The 16,135-nt window shown below is 40.8% G+C and overlaps 3 protein-coding genes across 3 annotated transcripts; 1 reads left to right on the top strand and 2 right to left on the bottom strand.

Moving 5' to 3' along the window:
* Positions 1 to 3,577: 3,577 nt before the first annotated feature.
* Positions 3,578 to 6,679, top strand: lzts2b (leucine zipper, putative tumor suppressor 2b). The gene is made up of 4 exons (XM_030774892.1): positions 3,578 to 4,027; positions 4,247 to 4,822; positions 5,232 to 5,501; positions 5,844 to 6,679. The coding sequence occupies exons 1-4, from the start codon at positions 3,578 to 3,580 to the stop codon at positions 6,558 to 6,560; spliced, it is 2,013 nt and encodes a 670-aa protein (XP_030630752.1). The 3' UTR covers positions 6,561 to 6,679.
* A 2,610-nt stretch (positions 6,680 to 9,289) lies between these two features.
* On the bottom strand, positions 9,290 to 12,423 carry LOC115812414 (peroxiredoxin-like 2A). Its single transcript, XM_030774893.1, has 5 exons — positions 12,234 to 12,423; positions 10,769 to 10,860; positions 10,450 to 10,590; positions 10,099 to 10,263; positions 9,290 to 9,385 (listed from the first exon to the last, which is right to left on the bottom strand). The coding sequence occupies exons 1-5, from the start codon at positions 12,421 to 12,423 to the stop codon at positions 9,290 to 9,292; spliced, it is 684 nt and encodes a 227-aa protein (XP_030630753.1).
* Positions 12,424 to 14,356: 1,933 nt separating this feature from the next.
* selenou1b (selenoprotein U1b) lies at positions 14,357 to 16,135 on the bottom strand. Its single transcript, XM_030775545.1, has 5 exons — positions 15,991 to 16,135; positions 15,750 to 15,841; positions 15,377 to 15,517; positions 14,617 to 14,781; positions 14,357 to 14,470 (listed from the first exon to the last, which is right to left on the bottom strand). Exons 1-5 carry the CDS (start codon positions 16,133 to 16,135, stop codon positions 14,357 to 14,359), a joined length of 657 nt encoding a protein of 218 aa, XP_030631405.1.

Here is a 16,135-nt window from a genome sequence, read left to right on the forward strand (position 1 = left end):
CCTGTGGAGAAGTTTGTGTGTGTGTGTGTGTGTGTGTGTCTGCATTTTCTGAATAAGAGTATACAGATGTGTTCTGAATCTTTAGTAGTGGTACCTATCCGTCATATTGTCTTAAATTTCTGTAAAGTGTATTTAGACTGAGGTCTGGCAAAGATGTGGAAAAGTTAACTCAGCACTGTAAGACACCATAACACAGACACAGACAGGCACAGGGAAAATACTTCAGGAATGCATGAGTGTGTGTACGTGTGTATGTGTGTGTGTGTGTGTGCGCATGCATGTGCATTCACCCTAGAGAGAGAATAAGAGAGAGAGAAAAACGGGGAATTTCCATTCTCTGCTGAATTGCTCTGCTCCTGTGCTGGCTGGTATGAGTTTAGGGGCTGTAGTGCTGGCTGTCTGCGTTGGCTGGCGTGAGTATAGGGGTTGCAGTGGTGACTGTCTGTAGTTCACTGAAGCTCTGTGTGAAACACAGACCTCCTATACTGCTCCTGCTACTTGTCTGGAGGCACTGCCTGTGTATTTTTAACTGGAGCCCCACTGACCACTTTACTTCATGTCAACAAAGAGGGATTTAATCAAACTTTTCAGTATCTCAGACCTTGGGTCTGTTGCATTGCACCATACAGTCACCCTCATCTGTGACTACCAATTAATCCACAATGAATTCTGTTTGTGTATGTGTGTGTGTGTGTGTGCGTGTATGTATGTGTGTGTGTGTGCGTGTATGTGTGGTTGGGTGGGTAGGTGCGTGTATGTGTTCATGCGTACATTCAAACTGTGGTTATGCTTGTGACTGGAAAATGATTCCTGTTATTCCCTTTTCCACAGAAAGCTTGAGTATTGATATTTTCCTGTTTGTCTAGTTTTCTATAAATCTGGTTAGACCAATATTAAAAGACCATTTTATCCAAACTGCCAAACACAGAGTCTAATACTTTATGATGTGGACTCTATTGATTTTAAGTCCTCCCACTTAGTGCTCACCCTGCTCCAGAACTATACAAGTTTACCTCACAGTGGTGGAGAGTCGATAAAAGTGTTTAGCCTTAACTTTGGTGCTCTTTCTTTAACAGAAACTTCTGTCATTGAAAAGAGTTAGTATAGTGACTCAGCAAGACCGTTAAACTGTATACTTCCTGGAATGTTGCTAACATGTCTAATATAGCTCACTGGGGAGGGCAAATTGCAGTTTTAATTGACTGTGGACTGCCTGCTTATGACAGTCCCTTATTTTTTTTTTTGGCTCAGATAATTACACTGATTTTCCACTTACCTCGTATAAAGCAATAATTACAGGCAAGTGATTTCATTATAATCACTGTTTTGGTCTGGTTTGCTACCTAAAATCATGATATTTACATGTGTTGAATATGAATTTGTGGTATTGCGTGCAAATTACTAGGACTGTTCACAACTCCTGATGGTACCTGTGGCCTTAAGTACAGCATAACATCACAACTACGACAGATAAGCTGCTATCTAATGGACTTCATGACTGTTCTGGGTTCATTGTGGCTCTTGGGAAAGAGGAGTCTTTGGGAGAAGCCACTGATCTCCAGTCAGCGTTTATTAGCCCAGAGAGGGACAGGAACGGCAAAAAATGAGGGGTGGTGGTGGAGCCGTGTTCCCACCGCCTACATTACTGAACAACTCCTCTAACCATACTGTCCTGACCAGCCTCTGGCCACAGGAGAGAAAACAGGCATTAGTGGCCATGGCTGCACATTCCTGCCTCTGTGGGAGTGTCTGTGGTGCCGCTGAGCTTAATATCTACTAGAACATTCCCTGAGAGACAACAATCGTCCTCTTTGTCTCGTCTATCCACCCAAGACAAGTTCTGAATATTTTATGATGGTAAAAGTTGATGTTTCCGTGGGAACGTATGAGAATTAGGACAAAAGGACGATGTTTGACTCAGCTAATGTAAGAATTGCATGATGTATGTAAGAACCACAAACACAGCTTGACTGACATGTCAGTTACCGAATCACAGCCAGGTAACTAATAACACACCAACTCACATGACCCCAGACCAAAAACCAAGATGTAAACACTTCAGCCACACAAATAGCAACTGGATTATCTAATCCTCACTACACACATTCATCCTTACATACACCTATGTTAGATAACAAACCTGACAATAAGTAGGGATTTAAAACAAAGATTATGACAGACATGCTTAATTAGCCTTTATTGTTTTAAGTGTGTGAGGATTAAGTCCTCAGGCTGAATGGGATGAGTCCCTATTGAATTATCTCAAATGCTAAGGGCTACAAAGACATTTATAATTCCTCTAAATTAGGCCCATAAATCCTGATAAGCAGTTTGTATTCTGCTGAAAGTGATACACTATACATTAGCATTCATCCTCTCAGACTGGATTTATTGGGCCAGCTGCAGTTGTCAGTTGAAATCTGTGTATTTTGTTGCACCTGCCATTGAACTTCTTCTTTAGTGAAAACTACTGTCAGCTATTGTCTTTGGGCATAAATCTAATGACTTTTCAGTTTATTTGACATTTTTTGGCCATGAAAGCACATCATCATTAATTGATTAAGTGACTAAACACCCTAGCCTGCTTGATCATTTGTGCAGCACTTGTCCATCTGTAAGTGTCCTGTGCATGCTTGCTTTTTTTCACTGGAGCTTTAGTCAAGTTCCAAACGGAACAGCGTGTAATTTTGCCATGGTAAGGGATAGCATTCAGCTAAATTTTGTGTAATTCTGTAGAACGTAACCATCAGAATTACTCAATCGCTGGTCTTTTGGTAGACTGATCCTTGACATGGACTGAGACTGTGTGTGTGTGTGTGTGTGTGCATGTGTGTGTGTTGAAGGAGTCAGTATTCAACTGGTGCCAGTCTGGCTGTGCTGGTAATGATAGGACTAATGGAGATGCCTTGCCTTCATAATTTTCCACTCTCTCTCTCTCTCTCTCTCTCTCTCTCTCTCTCTCTGTCTCTCTCTTTTTCCTCTGCTTGTCTTTTCTATTTAGGGGAATAGAAACTATATCCACATCTCCTTTTGTTAACACTGATTTAATGATTCACCTTCATGACACCATCAGTGTAAACGTGTGCGCCAGTAAAATTATTCAATGACATAATTATCACAGCCAAGGTGTCGTCTGGGTACACTAATGACATCATTGTCTGTCAGTGGGTACTTAATATGGTTAGTCTGTTGAGTGTGAGATCATTGGTCAGAATGGTTGGCATGCTGAAACTGTAGTGTGTTTTCTTTTGTTTATTTGGAAAGCTTTTTTGCTGGTGAGAGGCTACACAGACCTCTTATGCTTAACAGTTTCTTTCTCCAAAGGAATGAAGTAACTGTTTGTTAATGTTTGTCGACATTGTCTTTGTCATGCCCTTGTCCAGGTTATTCTCTGTATGTTCAAAACTGTGCGCTAAAGTTTTGCGCTAAAGATGACACAAAAACATTAGTAGAAGGGATGCTATAGGACACATTGAATAGTGCTCTGATTTTGTGATGTTGTAAAATACTCTAGTGAGCTTGACCTAAAACTCCTGTTGTTTTCCTCTCCATTCAGAGTTTATGCTGAGCTGTAGACATGGCTTTGGCCCAATCTTTGCCTGACCAACACACAGCAGGCCCGGGCACCCAGCTCCATCCGCCTGCCCCTGCCTTTCCTTCCTCTCCAGGGGCTATGGGCTCTGTCAGCAGCCTGATATCTGGCCATGGAGGTGCAGCCTATCATGCCCGGCCCAACCTGGAGGTCAGCACCAAACTGCACCAGGCGTCATCAGGCGCGGGACGCTTCAATCCCGAAACGTCCCAGCAACCCCTGCTTAGCAGTCACACTCCAAACCGGAAGAGACAGGCCATTGTTGGCAAAGCCAAAGGGATTGGTAGCCGCTCATTTTCACATGAAGACTTAATCAGGGATTGGGAAGACCATGGCCTTCCCCCAGACAACTTGGAGATGAGGGTGGGAGAGTCACTGAATGGGAATATGGATGGTCCTCCTAAACTTGTCCCTGTGTCTGGGAAGCTAGAAAGGGTAAGCACAGTGGCTCTTTTTTTTGCCCTTCTTCCTGATTCCACTCATATTTACTTGGTTTATGATATGTGTAAAACACTTACCTGTGTTCTGTTATTGGCTATTGGCAGTTGATGTATAGCGTCGTTCAGTCGTCTGAACAAGTAATATGTTATTGCACATGCGTGTAATTAAGGGAATGAGAATGAAACTCTGATTTCTCTCTTTTTTGTTGTCCAGAACATGGAGAAAGCTGTTATCCGTCCAACAGCCTTCAAACCTGTGGTACCCAAGAACCGAACCTCCATGCAGTACCTGTCGCCTCGTCTTGGGGGAGGATTATCGGGAAGCCAAGGCAACCTCACCTTGTTATCTCCAGGGCAAGGGGACATTACTCCTCAGAGCTCAGAGAGACGTAGCTCCTATAGTGGAGCACGCGCTGGTTTGGTGAGCCAGTCCTTCTCCATGTCAGACTCTGGTCGGAACTCTTTGACAAATCTCCCAACTTATAATGGCACTGTCTATAACTTGGGCCAAAGTGAAGGGCCAGGGGGCCATCTTGAGCCCACTAAACCCTCTCTAAGTCATGGACACTCAAACTCTGACAGTGGACGCTCTTCCTCTAGCAAGAGCACAGGTTCCCTCAGTGGACGTGGACAGCAGCTCTCTGAAACTGGCTCAGCTGGTCGTTCCCCCCCACCTATAGAGGCCTATGAGATCATTGTGAGAGATCTGGAGGAAAAACTGAGGGAGAGAGATCTGGAGCTGCAGCAACTCAGGGAAAACTTGGATGAGAATGAAGCTGCCATTTGTCAGGTGAGTATGTACATATTCGCCTCACGTCTAAAATGTTTGGGGAACTGTTTTGTTTGTTAATCAGTTATGAACATTTGAGGGAAATGTCCTGTATCATTTGGCGGAAGACATGAAAGACCCCGAACCTTTCTGCTCTCTATTCAGAAGTAACAGATTGTGGGAAGTTTTACTTCTGCATGACTATTGTGTGAACAGGAACTGGTAAAGGTCATAAAAAAGATGAAGTGATCATATATACTGAGAGACCAACAGATAGAAACAAGCACAGATCCTTGAACAATTACCACAGTAAATTAGCAGGAGTATCCTTAGATCAACAAATCCAAAGAATGTAAACAAGGGAGGGTATGTCTGTGTAAAGTAGCACTGACTATCTCACTTTCCATGCTGGTCCTGTGATGATCAACAGGTGTATGAGGAGAAGCAGAAGCGCAGTGAACTAGAAATGGAAGAGTTGAGGCAAAGCTGTGCCTCTAAAATGCAGTTGGCCTCACAGAAAGCCCAACGCGCTCAGCAGGTGTTGCAGCTGCAGGTGTTCCAGCTGCAGCAGGAAAAGAAAAAGCTACAGGAAGACTTTGGGCAGCTGCTCCAAGAACGGGAACGTCTGGAGGAACGATGTGCTTCGTATGAGCGGGAGCACACCCAGCTGGGCCCGCGGCTTGAGGAGACCAAATGGGAGGTGAGCACAAACAGAGAGGCAATAGTGACGAAGCAAGAGTTATGATCAAATACAAAGAGGGGTTGATATTTCCCCTTTTATTTAATACAAGCTAGGCCTTTCTCATAAGTTAGGTCTTTTTCATTAACATCATGGTTAGCATACATCAGGTATCATACTGAAGGATTCCCCATGTTGATAGATTAGAATCTGTCAGTTATGGGAATGCCTCATTGTGTTGTATGTATAGAGCTGGATTCCAGAAATTAAAGAATCTTGAAGAATGCAAAGCAGAAAAACTGGTTGCAAATATCTATCACAAATTATAGTATGGTTGTTCCTTCTTTTTCTCCTCTCCTGAAGGTGTGTCAGAAATCAGGGGAGATATCATTGCTGAAACAGCAGCTGAAGGATCTGCAGGCAGACCTGGCCCAACGTGTGGGTGAAGTGGTTGCTCTGAGAGGACAGTTACGGGAAGCCCGCAACGAGCTGCAGAACTGCCAAAGCCAGCTCCAGGAAGCCCACACTGCTTCACGCACTCGGACTCTGGAGCTGGAGGTCTGTGAGAACGAGCTGCAGCGCCGCAAGAGCGAGAACGAGCTGCTTCGCGAGAAACTCAGCCGTGTGGAGGAGGAGTCGAATCGTCTCCGTGAAGCGTTGAGTAGCTACGACGAGGTTCCACATTCTCACAAGCATGAATCGGGATTAAGCCCATCATACTGTGGTGGAGAGGATCTGCGAGTGGTAAAAGAGAGCGATGAGGTGACAGGACAGAGGCAGGGCGGGGACCCAAGGCAACAGGTCGAGCATTTGAGGGCAGAGCTTTCTGCAGAAAGACAACATGCGGCAGAACAGGCTGCAAGATTTGAAGATGAACGGCGCAGCTGGGAAGAGGAGAAAGACAAAGTGATACGCTACCAGAAACAGCTCCAGCAGAATTACGTACAGATGTACCGTAGGAACCGTGAGCTTGAAAGAGAATTACGGGAACTCAGCCTGGAACTGGAGACAAGAGAGCTTGACGACGAGAGCAGCGGAAATGAGATCACTTTTGACGAGGTTACCGCCACAGAGATCTAGAGCCAATTTACTCCCAGAACAACATGGAAGGGAGCCATCGTGTTGTGTGCTTTCATAAAAATTGAGTGTCTGAATTTGCCAGTAATTCATTAGTTCATGGTATACAGTATAACATAGTGTCTATAACACATCACTACAACATGTTATGCAACATATAAAGTCACTTCTTACACCAACTCTGTTATGTGATGAGTGCACTATATAGAGCATATATGTGAAGCTGAGAATGATGGTTTTGGTTATGAGAGCCTCATAAACCTCTGTCCATTATGCACAATGCTTTATTAATGCTTCACACAGCTGTTATACAGTTTACATGTGACTTATAAATAACTTTTGTTAAGTATTTTACCTTCATATCCAGTGTGATTATACACATCTATATATAAAGCCATTGTACTTCTTTAGGTAAGGTGGAACACAAATGCTAACACAATACCAAATTTAAAGACATGTAATACATCAAAATTATTGAAAACATTTTCATGTCTTATTAATGAATGTGTCACAATGTATTCACTGAACTACACTCTTTGCACAGTGTGGCATTAGTGAATCTTCCTTGAATTACAAAAATATCTTTTTGGGACAGACAGTGTGAATAAAGCTTAAATCCTTTTGCTTTCTGCCCATGTGAATATAGCTAGTCAGGATCCTGCAGGGCTTTCTGTCTCTGGGTTAGAAGTCTATTCTGTGAAAGTGATTCTGTTATGTTAGCTTAGTTTGCACATCAGTTAGTTTCATCTGTGGAAGCCTGGCCCTGATTCACACAAGCATACAAATATGATGTGACTGTGTTTGACAGCAGTGGTGGAGTGAAATTTGAGGCCATGTGCAAGGTAAAAGAGGCACACAGTGAAGTACTATTTTACATGGTTTTTTTTTAAACAGGAATATAAAATGAAGACTTAAAAAAGGCTAAACTGAAATTAAACCATGAAGGTAAATAATAAAGAGCTTGGTTTCGCACTGATATTTCATTAAAGAAAAGTGTAAACAGCACCTGCAAAGATGCCTAAAATAACTTCTCTGTTCTCTTTGTTGCTGTGAGGCTTTCAGGTCATCTAATCATCAAGGGATATGTTTTCAAATGAATTGGACCTATTTCCATCTGTATAACTTTTGTTTTATCTGGCATTTCATGTATATGTACATCAGTGATTTGAGTCTGCCTCAATTGATCAAGACTCACTGTTAGAGTTTTCCCAAAAAGCTGACATAATAGACTAGCTAGTTGTACCCGTTCTCCTTGTAACATTACACACTCCTATACATAAGTGTGAATCCTGCTTTATTGCGTCTGCTCTGTTATGTTAACTGCACAAATAGTTGAATGACACCCTGGTTCCATTCTAGAGCCAATGTGTTCTGGCTGAATACTTTCCCCCTTTTCAAAGGTAATGACTGTTATTCTTGTACCAAATTAAGCAAATGTATCATTGCTAATAACACAATCATTGTAAAATGTTTCCAATATTTAAATGTCTACTTTACAGGGATGAAATAGAGCTCTAATTAAGTTGTCCCATATTACATAGAGTAGCCACTGTGAATAGACCAAAGCATTGTCTCTCATTCAATGTCTTTGGTTGTTTGCCTATTAAACTTGTAAGTACATGTATAATGAAACCTCCTTGTGGCACTATATAATTGTAATTTTTTTATTAACAGTATTTGTATGAGCTCATTAAATTGTATATTTTTCATGCTGTATATTTCTTGTACCAACTGACTGTTTTTAAATAAAACTGTGGGGAAAATATTTGTTGATTCCATGATTTATTATTTTTGAATAAAACAGTATTATCTAGTAGAATCCAAAGACTATGTTTCAAATGGTAGTTCAGAACTGGCAGAAGCCAAAAATTCAGGTTATTCAGCACTTGAATCTATACTCCAGTCAGTTTTAACTCGGCAAGCAATAGTCACAGACATCAAGTAATGTCACAGGCATCAGGTCAGTAGATATAAGGCTGTTAATATTGATACTTCAATGGCAGTAGAAGTCTGGTTATTTTCTATTGGTCCCTTGATTATCAAAATGTACCACCCAAAGATCTGTCACAGCACACGTCTACTCAAGCTCACTATTGATTGCCAATCACTTTAAATGTAAACAAACAAACAAACCAACATCATTTTAGTTTTTGGCTACAAATCCTTCTATCTTCGTAGTAAGGGAGGTGGTTGTAGGAAAGTTTTGGAACATTGCCAGACTAACAGCATGTGCAAATGGTGTGGTTGAACCATTTCTTTTGTAAGGGTAATTAGGGCCCCCTACTGGGCTAGACTGGAACTGTGGTTCTCTAAATGTATTCACTAGTCATACTCTCCCCATACAATTAATGGATTTGCACTTTACACGTAAATAGAGGGATAATACCTGCAAACAAACAGAGAATATTAAAATTGACTGGTGGCAGTCAATTTACTGTAACCAATATTAACTCTACCTCCTTGCTTGATACATGGAATATTACCAAATATGAGAAACGCAAAACAGCTGATCAAAATCCCTTGAAAATTTATCAGAATTGTACAAAGTGTAGTAAGCATATAAAATATATTAAGATGTGTAGTATCAATGACACAACTTTGGCTGTGTCTGTGCATGTGTGTAAGCTCTGGTGTGTGTGATACATATAAATGTCGTGTGATTTCTCTCTATCTCTCCCTCTCCATCTATATATATATATATATATATATAGAGAGAGAGAGAGAGAGATCCTTTATTTTTCTTTCTGAATTTTCTTTGCAGCCTCAAGGACAGATGAAAGGTCCGCTTTATCTCCAAATTCCTTCTCTTTGTGCTCCAGGAGGATGCCCTGTACAGTAAGAATAGACAAATGTTTGCAGTGCCCTGCATTAGGAATCATTTGATTAAGGGTAAAATAATACTAACAACACTGTTTCTAGGAGATTTATATTCTGAGGTAGTGTGTGTATATATATAAAGGGATAAGAGTACCAGGAAACCAAAGGTCAAACATTGTTTGCTGCCTTTAGGGTGTTATTATCTAATAAATGGAACTACCATGCTCTACTATGAAGTGATGACATCATAAACACAGCTGTCATTACCTAGTTAATGTGATGACCTCATAGGGAGGGCTGTCATTAATTTGTATATGTGATGATCTCACAAATTTTTGGAATAATTCTAATTCAGTTGGGAAGTGATGACTTCATAGTCAGAACATCCTGGATCTAGTATAAAGTAATGACCTCACAGGCCAAAATATCAGCATCTATTATGAGGTCATAAACGCATAGGCATAATTATTAGTGTTTAGTTGTTAAATGAGTAGATCTATGGTACCTGACAGAGTTTTCAGCAGAACTCAATGAATTCATATGACCAGAAATACAAAGTTTCAAAATATACAGGCCAATTTGAGCTTCAGATGAAGGAGATATATTTTTGAAATGACTACAAAAATTATATCTCTTGTCAGAATATCCAAATTTATACTATCATTATATAGATGACTATCAGTCAAACTATTTTAGTCTGTGAACCCTCTAGCAAAATCTTTACCTGCTTTCCTGGCCCAATCACAAAAAGGCCACCCAGAACAAAACCCTCCCCCTTCATGTTGCCACGGTAACCCTTCTTCCAGGTCAAGAGGAGGTTCCGCCAAACCCCCAAACGGACAATACCCAGTGCCTTCATTCTCCGTGGCTCTGAACCATAGAAGCGTTGCTGCATCAAATAAAAAAACAAACAAAAAAAAGAACACATGTATGAATACATGCTCTTAAAAGTCACCAAGGAATCCTCAAATTATTGGTTTAGAAAAGAATCGTTAATTATCAGGCCCTCTGTGCTAGTGGTAAAATAAATTTAAAACAAGTATGTGGATGCAAAAACTTGAATACAGTTTCTGACCTTCTCATCTACAAAGATCTCGCCACAGAAATAAGGTTTGAAGTCTCGTATCTCTGTGCCGATGTTCTCCTTCACTACAGCATAAAGTGGAACTCCAAGCTCATCTAGTTCAGACTTCAGAGAGCACAGAGCAGAGGCCTCCTGTTTAACCAACACACGCACACACACACACACACAAACACACACACAAACACACATGCAATATAGCTTCATAAATGGCCTCATCCCTAACAATATATGCTGACCATCTATAAAACACACACGCACACACACGCACACACCTACGCATGCACACACACACATACACACACACACATACCTCTCTGCACAGTGAGCATCCAGGGCGTCTCACTGCCATGATAACTGCCCCAGTGCTCTCCCACAGGCTGACTGCTTTAAGGCTTCTCTCCACTGCTGGGTCACAAGCTGGGTCACATCACATCAAAGAGAACCATACAGTACAGCAAAAACAGGAAATAACAAACCCGCAGCCAGACAGTGCCAAAAAGCTGGACTGCTATCCTCAAACTAGGGAAAAAAGGAAATGTTGAGCAATCTGGGGATTTGGTACTGGAGAATCACAAAGTTTTAGGGTTCCCGTTTTTCCTTTTTTTTTCACTTCTGGTGTCACATGCAGGACATGTCTATTTACTCTAAAGATTGTCAATAATAAATGCTATGAAAAATGTGTTAATGAATAATGTATGAGAATTGTACTTACCCTCATCACACGTCTCGCCGGTCTGAAAAAAGGGAACCTATGATCATTTTATGCACATTTTATGGCTGTAGCTACTGTAGCTAAATTTGAACCCATACCCCATTAATGAGAGGGATAAACAGGAGGAGGAACTTACCTGCACATCGCAGGAGCGCTCAGTCCCACAAACATCGTCTTTCTTCTCATTTGACTGTTTGCCGAATTCAGCACCATCACTGACAATTACTTTAAGAAGAGAAAGGGATTTATACCAGGTTGCCATGCATCCTCAGCGTAAACTAAAGGGTTAAAAGTTCTTGTCAAACACGTGGTATGAGTGAGAACTACACCTTTTCCTAGACTGGTTGCTTATGCAGTGTTATGTGGCATTGCGGCACTTCTCATCAGTTTTGAATGTTGAACTGATGCTTGACTAATCACTTTCACTGTTTGGAGGTTTTGTTTGAATGACTTGAGTGACAAGCTGATTTATTTGGGAGGGGTGAAACATTATTGTTTAACGAGGGAAAATATGTATTTCAGGAAATGGTAACTAACCTCGATTAACACTGGAGAGGTGGGAAAAAACACAAAACCACAAAGTAGGAATGACCCTTTCTAGCTTTTATGAGGAATTATCTGTATTTTATGCCAAATTTCCAAAGATAATTCCTCCCTATCAGATCAGCAAGTCTTATCCCCATCATTCCAGATATACCCAGTTTTAATACAAACCAGAAAGACCAATAAAACCACATAGCTCCTCAGAACAGTTATAGTAGTAATCAGGAAAACCGTCAGTTTGTCCTGCTTGAACTTACACAGCAGAGCAGCAAAAGCTCGACATTACACATTATGAAGGAAACATTTTAACGACCAGTTTGGACAGAGATCAACAATCCTCAGATAAATTCCTTTCCCAATTCTAAATCACTCTGCATTAATAAGAACAACACTCCTAGACTTTCACATAAACAAGAGGGAGAGGAACTGACCAACATGTCAGAGAGGTACACTAACCTTGGGTCTTCCTCTGTTTGTGAGGTGTTAAGTGTTAAATGCTCCAGTTTCTCAGCCTCCTTACCTTGGGTGGTAGTTCTGAGGTCTGCATCAGACAGGAAGTCCAGTGAGGCCTGAGCTGATGTGATCAGGAAGAGGTCAGTGTTGGCCAAGAGGAAAAGAAATGTGATTCCAGCCACAGCCACAGAGCACACCCCATACACCCAGATATCTCCCTCTGTGATAACCACTGCCAAACAGCAAAACAGACTCATCTTCATCAGGGAGTGTAATAAGGCATATCTTTAATTCAGTCTGTATGAACCAAGATGGTGATGGAGTGAATGTTACTTTAGTAACTAAAGAAATACTAATGGTTCAGAACATGATTACAATTTTGTTCATGTAACACTCTTATTCAGAAGAACTCACCGTCATTAATATCTGCATGAGAGATCACACACCTCTGAAGCAACTTTGGGGTTAGGTAACTTGCTCAAGAACACATCAACAATGAGCTGTTATGTTTGGGGTTCGGACCCACAGTCTTCCAGTTACTAGTCCAGCTCTCTTATCTTACATTGTGTCACTTCTGCCTGTGATAATGCACTTTAGAGACTTACTTCTGGACTGAGTCTTCAGAGAGAAGGATTATATGAATGATTACTAAATCTCTGTTTATAGACAAATTTGGTAGAACTGAGTGTGCTTTCATTATTCATAGTGTATTATATTAATCTTGTGAGATATGACTTCTTTATGAAGAGGAGAACAGAACACCTTGACTTTTCTGCCTTAATATATTTGCTACTGCACTTTCATGTATTGTGCCAATCTCTCATATTTCCATTCCTGTGAATTATGAGCAGAATGACCCACAACACTACATACCAAAGTTAGGAACCACCCATTCTTGCATGTTAAGTGCACTCTATTTACCCCTTTAATCTCTTAACCTGCTACTCAAAATATATGCATTTCATTTTAATTTCACAGTTAATTATCTTTAAAAAAACAGTTAATTATCTTTAAAAAAAACAAAAACAAAAAAAACTTTGATTCTTACTTCAGCAATGTTTAAATGACAGGTCTCTCTTGACTGAGAAGACTACATTTTTTTTTCTGTTTTCCTATCTATCACGCCACAGACCCCTTTACATATTCATGCCTTATTGCCTAAACAACAGCTTTCATGTACTGCTGACTGAAGTAATTACAGAGTCTCTGGAAGAGTTAATGGAGTATTTAGAATACATTAGAGGTCACGTTAACTACACATTTTTAAAAGGACTCAGCATACCACTCCAATGTAATGAGGTAAACAATGTGCCCGAATCTCTAAATATTCGAGCTGTGATTCAAAAATACATTAAGACATTAATATTTTTATGATGCAACTTTCTTTCTTTCTTTCTTTCTTTCTTTCTTTCTTTCTTTCTTACTCTATGCCTTCACTAGCTGTTAGATATAACACTGAAAAGAAAATAGTGAAAAAGAATACAAACTTGTTCTTGCAGGAATTTCCCTTTGAAGGACAGCTCTTTGGTTGCTATTTCCTCTTTAGCACAGTATGACTCCCATGATATTAACACCACTCCCTAACTAAAATACAGGCAGGGCTTCGCGTTTGTTTGCATGAAGGCAGTATCAGCCAATCAGAGAAGTCTGACACTGCACATAACCAAAGCTGATTTTGATAAACTGGTGGAGCATAAACCATGAGTCAGGCCATTAGCCCCAGTGACATGGTAAATTATGTCTTATGTTGTGTAATCAAAACAAAATGACAAAGTGTTTTTTAAAAAATATCATTTTTATATTATATTTTATTGTGCGTTAAGGCTCTATTATCAATGTTAGCAGTATGTTTTTCAGTTGTGTGTGTGTGTGTGTATGTGTGTGTGTGTGCGTGCTGTGAACTATCAAATGAGGTTAGAGTGTATAGCATCAAGACTGCTCACTCAACAGAGTTTAGAGTCAGGCTATCATTAATACACTCTTACCACAAGCAAGCAACTTATTCACACACACACACGCACACACACACACACACACACACACACACACACACACACACACAGAAACACTCCAACATGCTGAAGCATGAATAATGCACAGATATAACCCTAATCAATTACACTGAATTACAAATACTGCATAATCCTTTGGGCTCAAAGACATGGCATGTTCCACTGTACCAAATGAAAGCTATTTTTGCTTTAGTGCCACAGGTTTAGTTTGGATTTGTCTGGCAGCTTGAATAACATCTGCGATGTTGACTTTATCACCAAACTCCATCTCTCTGTGTTCAAGTAGTATCCCCTGCAGAGGGAAAAGAACATTCACTGGTCTCAAATACGTCTCTGTTCAATTTGAATAAACATTTGACATTTTAACTGAATTTTTTCCATTTATTGCAACACATTACTGATGGCTCAAAATGTCAATTTAACGATAAAATGCTTCACCTGCTGTCCCGCTCCAATGACAAACACCCCTCCCAGTACAAATCCCTCCCCGTAGATGTTCCCCCAAAAGCCACCCATCAGCGCTCTCAGGCCACTTTTCCTTACTCCCACACGCAGAATCCCTGTCAGGCCCATGCTACGCTCCCGTGGACCATAGAAACGTCTCTACAGGGAAAAACAACACTCACTCAGCATGTACACCCTGCAGTGTTCACCAAGCACATACAAAGTCTTTTTTATACCCTCACTACACTCAGTACAGCTTATTGCATTTAGTACACAAACACATATCTAGTACACCAGTACACATTTGATACTTGAATATTCATTTCATGCATTACTCAGTTACAATAATAATGCTTACTCAGCACAAGGACATACATTCAGTATATTACACTACTCATTCATCATGTAAACACTCAATCAGAGCATAAAACAGAAACTCAGTAACAGTAACTATATACAGACTAGACAATGTAAGAAGTGAATGACAGAAATCTACTCTGTAAATCACATCTACATAAAGTTCACACTCTGCCATCCAATTAATTATGAAAGGAGGAAGTTTGCACTCTTGCATACTTGATTGAGATGACTAAACTTAATGCTGTAGTCCAGCCTCCTAAAGAATGAAGAAATCCAGACTCTTGGGTAAGAAATGCCCTAAATCAGCCATGTAACAGTCTGCTGATGAGCTAGCTCTTATTCTTTAACCCTGTTTTAAGTCACTAAGGACTGATGTCCTTGATTTTTATGTTACCTTCTCATCCAAGAATATCTCCCCTCTGAAGTAAGGTCTGAAGTCTTGGATCTCTGTGCCAATGTTCTCCTTCACTACAGCATAGAGCGGGACCCCAAGTTCATCCAACTGGGGCCTGAGAGAGGACAGCTCAGAGGCCTCCTGTACCACACACACACAGACAAGCACACAAACACGCACACATGCACGTGCACACACACACACACGCATGCATGCACATAACAATGCACATAAACGCACACACACACACACACACACACAGAGTCATAATAGGAAAAGGGAGATTTAGAGGAACAACTCAAAGGCTCTCAGTAACACATACCACACGTGGACATTTGAGAACTTTATGGAGTAATAGTGACATTTACATTACCTCTCTGCACATAAATCATCCAGGTCTCCGTACGGCCATGATGACTGCCCCTGATTTTTCCCAGAGTGTCCGGGCTTTAAATGTACTCTGATCTGCAGCCCATGGAAATGATGACAGTTACTTACTTCCTCTAAAACTTCTCAAGAAGACCGTCAAGAAGGTTAGCCCTAACCTTCAATGTCAGACAGAAAGCTTTGATCGCTGTTGCATAGTTGTCATGCATGACCGTTTTGTCTCTTACCTCCAGTCAGTGTCTTCAGGTCTGTGTCCTCTAGGTGAGAAAGGGTAGGAGTGACCGGTTGAGTTAGGAATAACTCAGTAAATGAGCGCAACGCGTCGGCTATAAACGAGCCCACGGAAACCAGAGTTCGGCTGATGATTTCCAT

This window comes from Chanos chanos, chromosome 5, assembly GCF_902362185.1.
Source record: "Chanos chanos chromosome 5, fChaCha1.1, whole genome shotgun sequence".
In the NCBI taxonomy this organism is placed as follows: domain Eukaryota; kingdom Metazoa; phylum Chordata; class Actinopteri; order Gonorynchiformes; family Chanidae; genus Chanos; species Chanos chanos.

Excerpts from the sequence above, each read along its gene's own strand:
- lzts2b (XM_030774892.1), top strand. The coding sequence starts at position 3,578 with ATGGCTTTGGCCCAATCTTTGCCTGACCAACACACAGCAGGCCCGGGC. Across the intron at positions 4,028-4,246 it reads TGTCTGGGAAGCTAGAAAGG|AACATGGAGAAAGCTGTTAT; the intron begins GTAAGCACAGTG and ends TTTGTTGTCCAG. Across the intron at positions 4,823-5,231 it reads ATGAAGCTGCCATTTGTCAG|GTGTATGAGGAGAAGCAGAA; the intron begins GTGAGTATGTAC and ends GATGATCAACAG.
- LOC115812414 (XM_030774893.1), bottom strand. The coding sequence starts at position 12,423 with ATGAGTCTGTTTTGCTGTTTGGCAGTGGTTATCACAGAGGGAGATATC. Across the intron at positions 10,861-12,233 it reads CCTCAGAACTACCACCCAAG|TGGAGAGAAGCCTTAAAGCA; the intron begins GTAAGGAGGCTG and ends GTGACCCAGCAG. Across the intron at positions 10,591-10,768 it reads GATGCTCACTGTGCAGAGAG|GAGGCCTCTGCTCTGTGCTC; the intron begins GTATGTGTGTGT and ends TTGGTTAAACAG.